General features: G+C 44.5%; 1 protein-coding gene across 1 annotated transcript in view; it reads right to left on the reverse strand.

The window, feature by feature from the left end:
• Positions 1 to 7668, reverse strand: part of Cd38 (CD38 molecule) — a 53618-nt gene extending 45950 nt beyond the window's left edge. Inside the window, exon 1 of the mRNA XM_087909058.1 lies at positions 7115 to 7668. Within this exon, the coding sequence (XP_087765184.1) occupies positions 7115 to 7356 (242 nt within the window). The 5' untranslated portion in view covers positions 7357 to 7668. The remainder of the gene's footprint in view (positions 1 to 7114) is intronic.
• Positions 7669 to 14701: the final 7033 nt, after the last annotated feature.

The following is a 14701-nucleotide window of genomic DNA, read 5'->3' on the forward strand; positions in this document are numbered from 1 at the left end:
CTGGCAATGGCACAAGGATTTATCCCTACTGCATGTACTGGCTTTTTTGGAACCTATTCTCTTTGAATGGATACCTTGCTTGGCCTGGATATAATGGGGAAATGGGGAGGGCCTTGGACCTTCCACAGGGCAGTATGTCTTGCATTCTTTGAGAATTGGAAAGGGGTGGGTTGGGAGGGTATGTGGAGGGAACGGGGGGGAGAGAAGGGAGTGAGAACTTGAATTGGTATGTATTGTGAAAAATGATATATATGTGTACACACACACACACACACACACACACACACACACACACATATATATATATATATATATATATATATATACATAATTTTTTAATTGGACAAACAGGACACAAAAGAAAGCGACCACAAAACATTGTCAAGACAAGGAGGGGCAGTCATTCAGAATATCCTGCTTCACAGAAAAGTCTGTTGAATATGATAGGCCTGTATGCTGAAGATGGATGCCCCAATGTTGCAGAGGAGCTTTGGGTGACTGTCCAGGCAGCCAGCTGTTTCTGTTATTACTCATGTTTTTTGGAAGTTGCTTGCTTGTACTTCCTACTTACTCAGTTATTATTTGCCGTGGGACAATGGTCTTTTATCCGGTAACTTGTATTATTTTTAATAAAATGATGATTGGTCATTAGCCAGGCCGGAAGTATAGGCAAGGAGACAGTGATCAGGCAGCAAATAGAGGTGTGCAACAAGAATTCTGGGAAGAGGGAAGTTTCATTCTACAGTCATGATCCAGCCTCAGAGGAAGCAAGATGTGACTGCCTTGCCAAAAAAGGCACCAAGCCACATGGCTAGCACAGACAAGAATTATGGGCTAATATCAGTTAAAAGAGTTAATAAGAAGTCTGAACTACTAGGTCAGCCAGTTTATAATTAATGTAGACCTCTGTGTGTTTCTTTGGGACTGAATGACTGCAGGACTGGGTGGGACAGAAATCTCTGTCAACAGAATGGCACTGGGTCAACAGAGACTTATTGGGTCTCTGAGGGAGTTGAAGTCTAGATAGTTATAGTTTTTCTTGTTTACCTGATACAAAAAGCAAGTTGTGATAGAAAGTAATTAGGCATAAGACTTTGAACTTGCCAAAGTAGAATAGATATGAAATATTTTCTCTGAATTTATCAAATGCAAATGAACAAGACATTGTTGATGTGTTTATTGCCTGTATATATTGTATATAATTATTGTACTTATTGTATATAGTTTTTCTTATATTAGCTATGGTCTTCTTTTTTATTTTAGATTAAAGGTGGAAATGTAGTGGCATTTCATTTGTATTTTAATAAATAAAGCTTGCCTGAAGATTAGAGGGTAAAAGAGCCCCACTGGTCAGTCTTAGAGACCAGGCAGTGTGACATACATCTTTAATCCCAGTAGCCACACTAGTTTGCCATAGAAACCATGTAGTGCATGCCTTTAATCCAAGTCCTGGAGAGGATTATAAAATGGGAAGAGGCAGATCTCACTTTTGGTCTTATTCTGAGATTCTTAGAGGCAGGATCACCATTTTGGACTGAGATCAAGGTAAGAAACAGTGACCGACTGTTTTGCTTTTCTGGTCTTCATGTTGAACCCCAATTTCTGTCTCTGAGTCTTTTATTAGTCATGCTACATAAAAGATAGACAACATTTGTTTGCAGTGTCATATTATAATTTGCCATAGTTTGGATATGGTCTGTGTCTGCACCCTGACAGTTTCCATGTTGGGAGCCTGGTCCACCATGTGGCAATGTTGAGTTTGTGGAACCTTTAAGAGATGGAATCTCATAGAAGATGCCTAAGTCATCAGCAACACTCTTGGAATAAATTAATTCTGTTCTGAAAGTAGGAGTTGATTTCTTTAAGGATTGGGTAGTCCCTTCTCTGGTCTCTGACTTTCTGGATGACTGAACCATATCTCCTGCAGTTCTCATCATCATGACACCATCTGCTATGCTATGACGTAGCCAGAGGTTGCCACCAGAGCCCAGGAGTTGCAGTGCTATGTTCTTAGACTTGTGAAATTGTGAGCTAAACTTGTCTTTCCTTCATATATTTCCAAACATCCTGTACTTTATTATACTAGCAGCAAAAGACTAAGACAGGTACTGGTGGAAAAACTTACCCAAAAAACTCTTGCCTGGTGGAATATGATTTTCATATGAAGTTATAGCTCCAAACTTTTAAGTTAGATGGTAGTTTGTCATTCTTGTCTGTTAGAGATACAGATAATTTCTGTGCAACAATGAGAAAAATCTCAGAGTTTCTGCTTTGTACTGCCTTTGTTGCTTTATTGACCTCCCAATAAATGAATATTTAAAGTCAGGTCTTTCTGACTCCAAGTACTGTTCTTGTTACATTTTACCTGGTCACTTTCAAGCCTGTCACAAATAAATAATTAGATATCTAATGTGTGTAGCTCTCTGAGCTATGAATGTCACTTGTTTGTAGAAACTAACACTTTGGAAATGTTTTCAAATTGTCACGAGATGGGTCACCCGCTGTTGAATCTGGCAGTTGTTCTAGACTTTTCCCTGATTAATCAGTTTTCTGTCACTGTAATTAAATGCCTGACACAATGTTATGTAAAAAGGAAGAGTTTACTTTGGTTCAGGGGTATGACAGTTTCATCCAAGATCAGGAAATCCTTACCCTGTGTTTGTACTGACTTTCTGCTTTCATCATGACTTAAATAAATGCTGAGACTATCAAAGTGGAAATCATAGGGAAGTAAAATGCCCAGACTTGGCCTCTGAGAAAATCCAGACATTTTGAAGAAGAAGCAGGAGCAAAGGATAATTTTAAAAATTGTATCCCTATACTTTTACCTGGACCTCCAGTTTCTGTAACCGCAATAAATGACTGAAATCCCCAACATCCATGCAGGAAGCCGATCTTCACCAAGATGTGAGAGTCATGGGATTTAAGTCATACCAACCAAATCCCTCTCCAGAGAGCCATCTTGGTCTGTGTGCTGGATCTCCATCCCATTCTCAGGCTCTCACCTCGCTCCTCACATACTCTAAGTCCTGACTGTCACATGAACACTTAACACTCTCCCACAGTGCCAAGAGCCACTGTCAGTGCTGACAGCCTGTGCACACTTTGGCGAATCCTGGACGTGTGTCTCTCAGCTTGTTGAGGGCCATATTAGTCAGAAGATAGTTCCGATGTGTAGCCTTCAAGATAGGGGAACCAAGGGTGATTCTTCAAGCATATTCTACATTTAATGTCCCTGGTTCAACTTAGAGAGTTGAGTTTCATTTTCAAAGTCAAGCCTTGATATCCACCTTCCCATGGGGCATGGAGTGTAACTCATCCATAGAGTGTGTGCATAGCGTTAATCAGAGAGCTCAAAATACATCGCTGGTAGAAGGACATTACCCATCATATTTGTGAGTGGCTCGCACCTTACCAGGCTTAAAGAAAAAGACTAAAGTTCCAGGAAGTAAGAGGATCATGCCGGTCTTTCTTCAGATTAAGCTGTAGCGTCAGCAATTCCAGAGCTTCCAATCTATTATCTCAGACTGTAAGTGTTTCAGATTGCCAGCCTCCATGACTACATGGACCAATTCGACCCACCCACCCACTCCACGCCCCACACACACTATTTCCATTTCTCTGGAAATCAGCACTGGCACTGGATGTCAGGCAGAAGAAGAAAGGTCTCAAGGGGGGACTGTTCACATTGACTTGATGGACACACAGGAAGTGGTTGCTGGAACTGGCAATAGAAAGGCAGTCCCTGGCAGAAGTGATATAAGATGTGGCAACCCTGTAACTGCAAAGGCGACACCCCTCAAGAACCTAAAGCTTTGTCTCCAAAGCCTTACCTGAAGAGTCCAGTCTTTTTTTTTTTTTAATCTTTTTGGTTGTTTGGTTGTACAAGAGAAAGTGCAGATAGAGAGCGAAGAATTCTGAATTCTTAGTGCAGAATCGAGAGCAAACATTTCCAATTTGCTAGGTTTGAAAATAAAAACTGCCATTCTGTGTTTCTTGAGAAGGGTATCAAAATAAGAAACAATCCCAAGATAAGCATGAAACTCAGGATGTTGTCAGTAAACTGTGTCTGCAGAGCAGAGGTCTCAGCGATGTGGCTGTGGGACACTTTGTATACGTGTGTGTAAATATTATCTAGAAACATAAAGAACCCCCCAAATACATCGTAAGTAATTCAACAAAAAGAGTGAGAATCTGAACAAAGTTTAAATGGACAAAAAACAGATGAGAAAAAGGACTTGCTGGCAAGCAGGGAAACTTAGATACTGTTCTTCTATTTTTCTCATAATTACAAAAAACGTTTAAGACATTCAAGAGTGGTCAGCTTGTGGAGAAGTGGGCCCTGTAGGCTGGTGAGCAGGTGTGAAATAACAAAGCTATTTCAGAAGGGATTCGGAAACATCTGGAATTCAAAAACCATTAAAACTTAGAACAGGCACTGTGGTGGTTGGAATGAAAATGACCCCATAGGTTCATAGGGAGTGGCACTAGCAGGAGACCTGGCATTGTTGGAGGTGTGGCCTTGTAGCAGGAAGTGTATCACTGTGGGGGTGGGTTTCCAGGTTTCAGAAGCTCAAGCCAGCCTCTCTCTCTCTCTCTCTCTCTCTCTCTCTCTCTCTCTCTCTCTCTCTCTCTCTCTCTCCCTGCTGTGTAATTCGAATGTAGAACTCTCCAACTCTCCCCACCTTCTCCAGAACCTTGTCTGCCTATACACACCATGCTTCCCACCATGATGATAACTGCCTAAACCTCTGAACTACAAGCCAACCCCAGTTAAATTTTTTTCCTTTACAAGAGTTGCTGTGGTCACGGTGTCTCTTCATAGCAATAGAAACCCTATCTAAGGCAGGCACAATATCTCATTTTACCCAGGAATTCCATCTCTGGGCATCTGTCATACAGAACACTCCAGTATAAACATGAAAAGTTGAAGGTGTTCACTGCAGAGCAAAAGTGTCACAACAATTGGAGCCCTGTCATTCCTGTGCCATTAGTAGCCAGATCACTACCTGGAACACACGAAGGGCACAAAAAGATTTATTGAATGAATGAATGAATGGGATTAAAAAACTATAAAATGGGCAAATTTGCTTATAATATTGTTTCTTTCTTCTTTCAAGGTCTCTATACATGGCCTATAAACTTCACAGCCACTCTACCTACAAACAGGAATTCAAACCCTACAATCATGTGTTGATAGTTTACTCAAACTTTCTGACTCAGTTTGCTTATCTGTAACGTGGAGATACCAATTGTAACTCCCTCTGTGCGATTTCCTTCTGTTTCCTTCTATTCTGTTCCATTCATCCATTCACTGTGATGCTGGGGATGAACCCAACACACTGTGTAAACTGAGCAAGAGCCCCTGTCACTGGGCTGCCTCTCAGCTTCAATGTGGTTGCTAAAGGACTACACAATTGGCTGTTTTTAAGTGCCTGGCACACAGTAAGTATCTATCACTAATATATTCATATGAAACACATGTGTGTGTATGTGTATGAGGGCATGTGTGTGTGAAAAGACGATCATCACAATATTAACAGGTTAGGCCAATAACGTGGACCAGTTGGTAGGGATGCTTGCTTCTGAATCCAACGACTTGGATTTGATTCCCAGATCTACACTGTGAGTGAGAGAGCTGATGTCATGATCTTCACATGTATGTGGTGGGGCATGTGCACACACGCACCTGCATGCATGCACATGCACACACACACATGAAATGAAGTAAATATACACAATTTTATTAGTTAATCCTGTTATTTTTAGATTGATTATGATCTGACAGACACAAATAACTAATACTTGCTGAATACTTATACATACACGTGAGTGGATTGGCTGAGCCAGCGCTTGTCAATCTACACTCCGCGGGGTTAATACTAATCACCCATCATGCCAATGCCACACATCTGGTTTGCTAGGCACAGTGAATTTACCCAAAATGATCTAACAACCAATGTCATTTAAAAATCGGTAAACAAAATACTTAGCAGGACTCTGAAAGTAATTCTACATGTACACTTTCAAGTAAAACCAGGACCCAAACCACAGTATCTAGCTTGTGCCTCTGAAGATGCAATGTGAAACCAGGCTCTGGGCATGCCTTCCCAGCCTGTGCTGCTTCTGTTTGGCTTCAGACATCAGTGCTACACTAAGATGGCTGGGGGATAGACATGCAATAAACCCTCCATCCCTTTGGTGGAAGGGGGTATGAGGATTGATTCCTTTGGGCTGATGAAGGCGCTGTGTCTGCACAGGTCCACCAGGTAGATTCAGCTTATCTGATAGGTAATATTTCAGTTTTTACAGCCTGATTGCTTTGTTTCATTTAAGATCAAGTGAGAAGAGTCACGATGCTGTTTCAGTTTGGTTTTTGTTAGGTGTGTGTTTTGATTAATTAATGTATTTATTTTAAGGGTGGTCTCCCTTTGCAACTCAAGTCTGTCCCAGAATTTACAATGTGGCTATGCAGCCCTGGATAATCTCGAACTCACAGCAATCTTCCTGTACCCGTCTCCTTAGTGTTGGGGTTACACGCATAAACTGCCACCCCAGGATGCTGTTTTATAAAGATAAATAAAACTCAAGACAGACATCTGGCCTTTCTGACTCCCTCCATCACCACAGCGTGCTCAGTAAGCTACTTAGTCAAGTGTCACCTGTGACCATAACTTTCCAGGCATGGACGGTGGCAGATCGAAACCACAAGTCAAGTGACAGTGTCGAGTCCCTGTGCCTGCGAGTCATATTCTGTTCCTGCAGTGCAGCTGTGGCCAAGGATGGCCCCCCAAAACCCAGCTCAGGATCCGCTGTGGGAGTCAAGAATCTTTGGGGAGCTCAGCATGAATCAACACCCACCTCACATGCCCTGCAACCCCCCGAGGTGGTTGTGGGAGGGGCTGTGTTCTGGTAACTTGCACAGGGAATTTAGGGCTCATCCCAATCCTCATCACTGCCCCCTCGGATCCCAGCTGACCCGCAACACAAGATTCTTTGTTTGGAACAGTCCAAACGCTCCCCCGCGCGAGCTCCAGCTGAGTCACAGCCAGCCTCCCCGGAGTTCAGCTATGCGCCCCGCCGTGACCAGCATGTGCTTCCAATGCCAACTCACCTCATCTCAGGCCGGAGGATTTGAGTGTAAACGAGACACCGTCCCAGGAAGATCTCGGAAAAGTGCTTCGTGGTAGGCTTGCCTTTCCACACCATGGGTGCGCGCGGCCACAGAACTATGACCACCGTCACTACCGAGGCGATCAGGACCACGAGACCCACTCCGAGACAGATCTGGGCTTTCCTAGAGAGACGGCAGCAGGGTCTGTCTCCAGACACCTGGCTAAATTCGTAGTTGGCCATGGACCTCCTTGGAGATCAGTCCAGGCTACACAGGAAGAGGGCACAGTGCTGACAGGGTCAAAGACTGTCCCTCCTCCTTTCTTTCACTTGCCTTTTATCGGTTTCCTTTCCCACCCTCTACCCCTGCGTTAAAGTTTCAAGGGGTGACTGGAGGACGAATAAGACTTTAAGGATGTCAACAGGCAGTCCAGCTGCTTACTTCCAGACTCCGGAGCCTCCTTCTCCAGGGGAAGCTGGCACTTGAGCCTCTTCAGGTGCACAAACAGCTTGGGAACACTCCTGGGCCAGCACCTTCTGTCACCTGTGCATCTGATGCTCCCTGGAGGGTAAAATCTGTCCAACTTCCAACTCTCTCTCTCTCTCTCTCTCTCTCTCTCTCTCTCTCTCTCTCCCTCCCTCCGTCCCTCCGTCCCTCCCCCATCTCCCTCTTTTTCCCTCCCCCCTCCCTCTTCTCTTTCTTTCTCTCCCTCTCTTCCTCCCTCCCTCCCCCATCTCCCTCTTTCCCCCCTCCCTCTTCTCCTCTCTTTCTCTCCCTCTCTCCCTCCCTCCCTCTCTCTATTCACCCTGTGAGTGGCAATGAATGCCCTAACCTGTACTTCTGAGCCTTGATAAAATCCTGCCCCAAGATCTTTAAAGTTGCAGCTTTGGTCTGCGCCTGCTCTCCAGGGGTCTCAGTTCAAACCCAACCCTGGCTGTTAATGTGTTGTCAAGTTAACTGGCGTCTCTGAATTAGAGAATTAGACGTGAAGCAGGGCTCACATTTGTTCTGTCAAGGCTTGCTAAGGAGAGATGGGTTTAGTGATTACTCGGGAAATGTAAGTTGTTACTGCTTGTTCAGGAAGCTGTTGAAGTGATGGGATTTATGCTGGATGGGATGTTTGAGACACGTCTCATATGTACTAATACTTCATCCCGAGTGGGAACCCCAAAATACCGTGGTTCTTCCTGCCCCCCTTTCCCCAGAAGACATCTATTGCTCATATAGACTGGTCACATAATGGATCATACCGCATGATTTCCATGGGACAGTCATTTTCCAGGCATAGGGCATATTAGGTGTAAAAGCTGAGGCAGGAAAGTCACTGGTCCTGTTTCAAGGTACAGAAGAGCAGCCATTGTAGCCAGACTAGAGAATCGAGAGGGGGTAGTGTTGAGGGCAGCAGGGGAGCAGGGCAGCTCTGGGGGACAGGAGGATTCTTTTTTTTACTGATTTTCATTTTTTAAAAAATTTTTGTTGCCATTTTGCTTCTCCATTTGTCATGCATCCACCTCTCTCTCTCTCTCTCTCTCTCTCTCTCTCTCTCTGTGTGTGTGTGTGTGTGTGTGTGTGTGTGTGTGTGTGTGTATGTGAGAGAGAGAGAGTGAATATATGCCACAAATGCAAGTGGAGGTCAAAGGACAACTCTGAGGAGTCCTTTCTCTCCCTGTATCATGTGTGTCCCAGAGGCTGACCTCAGGTCATCAGACCTGACTATAGTAATATGATCCTTTTTACTTCTTTTGGCTTTTTTGAGGGAGGGCAACCAAATAACTCACACAGAGGTTTATTTTTAGTTATAAATGTCCAGTCGTAGCCTAGCTTGTTTCTTGCCAGCTTTCTCAACTTATCTTATCCTCTCTGCCTTTTGTCTCTGGGCTTTTCCCATTCTCCTACTTCTGTAAATCTTACTCTGACTCAGTGCATTGCTGTGGAGCTGGATGATCGGCCCCTGATGTCCTCCTCCTTCTCTGGCTCTTCTTTCTCCTCCCAGGTTACTCCTGTGTATTCTCTCTGCCTGCCAACCCCACCTATCCTTTCTCCAGCCTCGCTCTTGGCCGTTCAGATCTTTATTAGATCATCAGGTGTTTTAGACAGGCAAAGTATTACAGCTTCACAGAGTTGAACAAATGTAGCATAAACGAAAGTAACCCAGCGTAGCATGATATTCCCCAACACCCGGCAACAGAGGACCGTACATGTTGGGCCACCTCACCAGCCATCTTTCAGTTTCAATGCATTCAAGGTCAGTGAGTCACCTGACGTGACAAGGGGAAGGCTCAGCCTGGCTTTGGAGGGCAAAGATGGAAACATAGGGACCAGGTATCATGACTTTAACCTGTAGGGTATTAACAAAATGACAAACCTAAAAATAATCACACCCTGGATATGGTTCTAAAGTAGAAGCAACAGGATTTGCCGAGTAGGATGTGGTTTGCAAGGATGTGCGGAATCAGAGACACCACCAGTATTTTCAGTATGAGAACTGATCAAAGGAAGGCCCTGACTGCTAGATATAGAAATAGGAAAGCTGGAATGAAGTGGCTTTAGTTTGGGGGAGAAGGCATAAGTGGAGAATTCTGTTTAGATGGAGTTAAGTTTGAGATCCCAACACGAGACACTGAGTTGGGTGCAAGTATGGAGTGATGATGAGGGACCAGTGCTGTAGACCTGGTACATGAGGCTTCTTCAGCTGAGCTTCAGTAAAGGCTTGTAGAGAGGATCATAAGGTCACAGAGAGACTGTGTGACAGGCAGAAGTTTCAAAGTCTTGTGGGACATGCTGGAAGCAGGAGCCAGGAAAGTGCAGGCATCTCGGCAAAGGGAGCTTGGAAGGATGCCTCCTGAAAGAGAGAAGAGCAACTCAAAAGTTCTTTTTGACAAAGGGAAAGTTAAAAAAAAAAATCGTGTGTGTGTGTGTGTGTGTGTGTGTGTGTGTGTGTGTGTGTGTGTGTGTATTCAGGCTCATATGCGTGGTGCCCATAGAGGCCAAAATCAGGCATCAGGTGCCCCGGAGTTGAAGCTGTAGATGATTGGAAACTGCCTGATATAGATGCTAGGAACAAAGTCCAGTGCAAGAGCAGCAAACACTCAAATGCTGACCCCTCTTCCCATTCTCAAGAGGGATCATTTTCAGAGAATGAGGACACAGCCCAGCACAGAGGGTTCAAGAGAATGTGAATGTGATATCAGAGAGTTAGAGTGCAACTATATTAAAATGGGGAGTTTGGTTGTTGTGTGCTTGTTTGGGTCAAAAGGGGACAGAGAAATAAGGACCCAAGTGGACCATGCTTGGCACTGTGATTTGGATATGTAACATCCTCTGTAGGTTATTGATTTTGAACTCTTGGGACTCAGGCAGGGGTGCTATTTTGGAAGACAGTGTACATTTAGGAGTCGAGGTTGAGAGGGAGGAATTGAGTCACTGAATAAAGATCTTTAACGCTGTGTTATCCCTGGCAACTTGCTGTCCAGTTCTGTGTTTCCAGGTTAGTCACGAAATGAACAACTCTCCTACACCACATAATATTCTACCCAAAGCACGCGGCCGAGAGATCATGAACTGACCCCTCTAAAGCTTGTACCAAAGTGAACTTTTCCTCTTTTCAGTTATTCTGTCAGCTATTTTTTCACAATGATGAGAAAGTAACACTCTGGGATTCAGGAAAGAGCATGCTGTTCTGGGATTAGACTTCTCGCACACTTTTGGAGGCCCACAAGCTGACTCACTGGTCCAGTAACATTTGACAAATGCAGGAGAGGGGGGCGAGGAATCCGAGGCATGGTGGGGGTGGGAGTGGAGAATACGGCTTGCGGGGGTTGAGATTTTAGAAGTTTTGGTGATAATGACCCAAGAGCGTTCTCTCCTGATTGCTTGTCCACGGAGGAGAAGGAAAGCTCCAGCAGGCACAGCGGAGCACTGGTGGAGACTCCTCAGGCTGAAGGCGTGGGGAGGGGGGGGTGGTCAAGTTCTCAGGGTGTCATTCAATGGTCACAAGTTCAAAGAAAGGCTAGTGTTTGTTTGTCCAACCACACCCACTGCTTAGACAAAAACCGGAAAAGGGCTGCAGCTGGGGGACACAGCTGGGTCGGTAGTCATCCGCTGGAGAGCCCACAGCACAGCACCATACATTGGATGGCTGCAGCAAAGGAAGCTTATTGTCTTACAGTTCTGGAGGCGGGAAGTTCATGACCAAGGTGATCCTGCTGCGGCCTCTCCACTCGGCTTTTAGGCTGCCCCTTCTTCTGTGTCTGTGTTAGCGGGGGAGGTCTCCCTGCAACAGCCTAGTTTGCAGTTTGTATAAAAACACCAGACGATGCATTTGAACCCTCCCTCAAGGATCTCATCTTAATTAATTCTAGTCAGGTAACTGGGCTATCTCCACTGGGATTAGGGTTTAGGCCTAAGAATTGGGGGAGTCAACATGAAGCCCTGCCGTCCTTAACACTGGGTAAACACAGAGAGCTGAAAATGTGAGCGAGGATGGATTTAAATCGTAGCCCAAGGCTCCTAAGTCCTACAGAAACTGAAGTGAGAACAGACAATGAGAACCCGTGAAAGGACATGATATTACTACCATGATACTGATGGGCCTGTAGGGCTATTAGAGCAGGAACATCTATGCCTGTATGACATAGTAGGTCAAACTCAGCATGAAGTTTCTCCTTTAATGTGCATTCCTGCTGGTCTTTATTTAAGTAATGAGCATCAATATCCTGGGCACACAATTGCTTAAACTGAGAACTTCCAAGGCCTCCCCCTCCCTCAAACCACAAAACCCCGGGTGAGGTGGGTCCCTGCTGCCTGCAAACGAGTCATGAGATACTATATTCCTCCTCTCCAATCCAACTTAATCCACTCTTTTCTACCTCAGAATGAGCTATCAACTCTTTTCCCAAATCCAGCCTGCTCAGACCCCATCCATTCTACACACCACAGCTGGGGAGGTGGTCCGGGTGTCATGATTTTTAAGAGGTAATTTCCCCAACACAATTGTCTTTCTCGCTTCCCAGCTTGCTCTAGGCACTCCCCACAGCATGTGGGCCCCTCTCAGCGCACCCCTCTTCCATAGTCACCTTGGGCCCTCCAGTGCCCTTGGCCTTCTCTGTCCCCAGTCAGCCCACATTCTCCTCTGCCTTTGACCTCCACAGGTGTCATATGCTACCGACCCATCAGGTCCCAGCCTCAGAGCACACTCTCCAGGAAGCCTTCCCATATGGAGCCAGGCATATTAGGTGCTTTGGTCGTTGCTGTGACAAAAATAGCTTCAGAACAGAAAGGGCTGATGTGGGCTCGTGACTTGGAAGTCTTGTTCACCATGGCAAAGAAGGCACGGAGGTAGCATGAGGCACTTGGTCCTGTTGCATCTTCAGTCAGGAAGTGCAGAGCAGTGATAGCTAGCACTCAGTTCTAGACTGGGGTCCCCACCCATAGTATGGTGCTGTGCATAATTAGGGTGGATCTTGCTACCCCAATCAGAAAATCTCCCGGAAACAGGCCCATTGGCTTGTCCCCTAGATGATTTTAGAGTTGAAATTAACCATCACAGTGGGTTTCCAAGTTGTCCACTCTCTTGCATGAATAACAAGACAGATCTCAGAAGCTTAACAATAACCCACCCAGCCACCAAACACAACTTTGGAGAGTTTCTCCTAGTCTTCCTTCCCACTAGACAAGGTATTTGCTAAGGTGTGGTTGGTAAGGATTGATCTGGGTGTTTTTTTTTTTTTTTTATTTTCCTCTTAGTATCCTGGGATTCAGCTTGAAGTCCTGAAGTGTTTGTTAAACAAATGAATGTGTGTTGCTCCGGCTTACCCCCAGTATCCATTTTTTCCTGAGAACTGAAGAGTTATTTCTTCATGACAGATCTAAGCTATAGACCTGAAAGTGGAGCAGGAAATTGATGGGGAAGCTCAACCAATCACATCTGGTTAGGGTGTGGCTGCCTGGAGCCCATGTAGAAAAACAACTTCAGGTGATTGCCCAGGTAGTCAGTTGTCTCTGTCATTTGTTGCACATTTTGTAAGTTTCTCGACTGTACTTTCTGTTTACTCAAGTAATATTGCTTCCCTTCTCAGATCTTTAATGGAGTTGAAGATTAGATAATTGTAGGTACCCTCCTCATGATTTAGTTAAACTTAATTTCTACACATTATTTAGACTCCTTGAAATAGAATGCTTAGTAAAACTTTTGTTATGCCTTCCTTGCTTAATATTGTTTATTGTTTGCAGTTTTATATTTGGTATCTGTTCCTATTGTATATAGTTGTATTGGGTTTGGATTGATCTTGTTTAGACAAAAGGGGAGATGATGGGGAAGCTCAACCAATCACATCTGGTTAGCATGTGGCCGCCTGGAGCTCAAGTAGAAAAACCGAGAGAGGCAGGTGTGCTCTCTGCTCTGTGCCCGCAGGTGCGCGCTCTCTCTGCGCTGTGCCCGCCGGACCTACCGGATTTCGGAACTCCCATTCTTATAGTGTAAGTTTCCCCTCTTTAACCATTAAAGTACTCCTGTTACTCTGGAGCTAGCCTGGTTACTTATCGTAACGACCTAACTCGCCAGCAGGAAATGTTGGTCCTGCTTTGTTTCAAGTCTGCTTTCCTTATCTCTGACCCTGCCGCCCCACCTTCCTTCACTGGTGTGCCCTGTGCTTTCTTTCATGTCGCCTCTAAGTGCAAAGTTCAACAATAGTTACTGTGTAACAGCTCTTTGCTTCCTTCTTGCCTGCAAAATAAAATGAGACCTTCCCCCCACCCACCCACGACCATCCATTTACAAAGAGTATTGTTAATTTTTTTCCAAGACAGGTTTATTTTTTATTGATATGTATGTGCATGAGCCTACATGTGTTTGTGTGCACCCAGTGTGTTCAGGAGCCTGTGGAGGTTAGAGGAGGGCACCAGATTCCCTGAAGCTGGAGTTATAAGATGGCTGTGAGCCATCCAAACTGAGGTCTGGTGTGTGAATTCAGATTCTCACAAGTACTCTTAACCACTGATCCATTTCTCTTGCCCTAAGTACTGTTTTTGGCAATAAATATGATGAATGCACTTGGAGCAAAGTGATAGATGTAGAAAATAAATTTTTCCTTCCCTGGCCTCTTCCTATAGTAAAGAACAAATAAGACACATATTTACATATACACATATTTACACACATGTACACCGTATTCACACATATATAGACAGATGTTTATCATGTCACAAAAACATAACATACCATGTCTTATTGGTTACATGATTTCTTTCCATGTTGCTTACATTGACAGCACTCAATACACTGACTACTGAACCAAAATCTTTTAAATGACCTCTGATATTCCAGTATACGATACTCCACGGTTAGCTTACCTAGACCCATAGTCATGGGCACTTAGGTGAGCTACATCTCTGTCGCTACATTAAACATTACAGTATACCTCCTTGGGTTAGTATATTTTTCTATATTCGAGTGCATGCATCCTCTGAAAAGTAGACTTTATGATCAGAGGGCACAAAGTAGGAATATACTTTGAAAAGATTGCCAGTCAAAAGGGTTGTACCAAGTGAATGCACACTATGTCTCCAATGTGGGTTTCCCAGCATTCA

The sequence above is a fragment of the Myodes glareolus genome, chromosome 8 (genome assembly GCF_982192425.1).
Source record: "Myodes glareolus chromosome 8, mMyoGla1.1, whole genome shotgun sequence".
Classification (NCBI taxonomy): Eukaryota; Metazoa; Chordata; class Mammalia; order Rodentia; family Cricetidae; genus Myodes; species Myodes glareolus.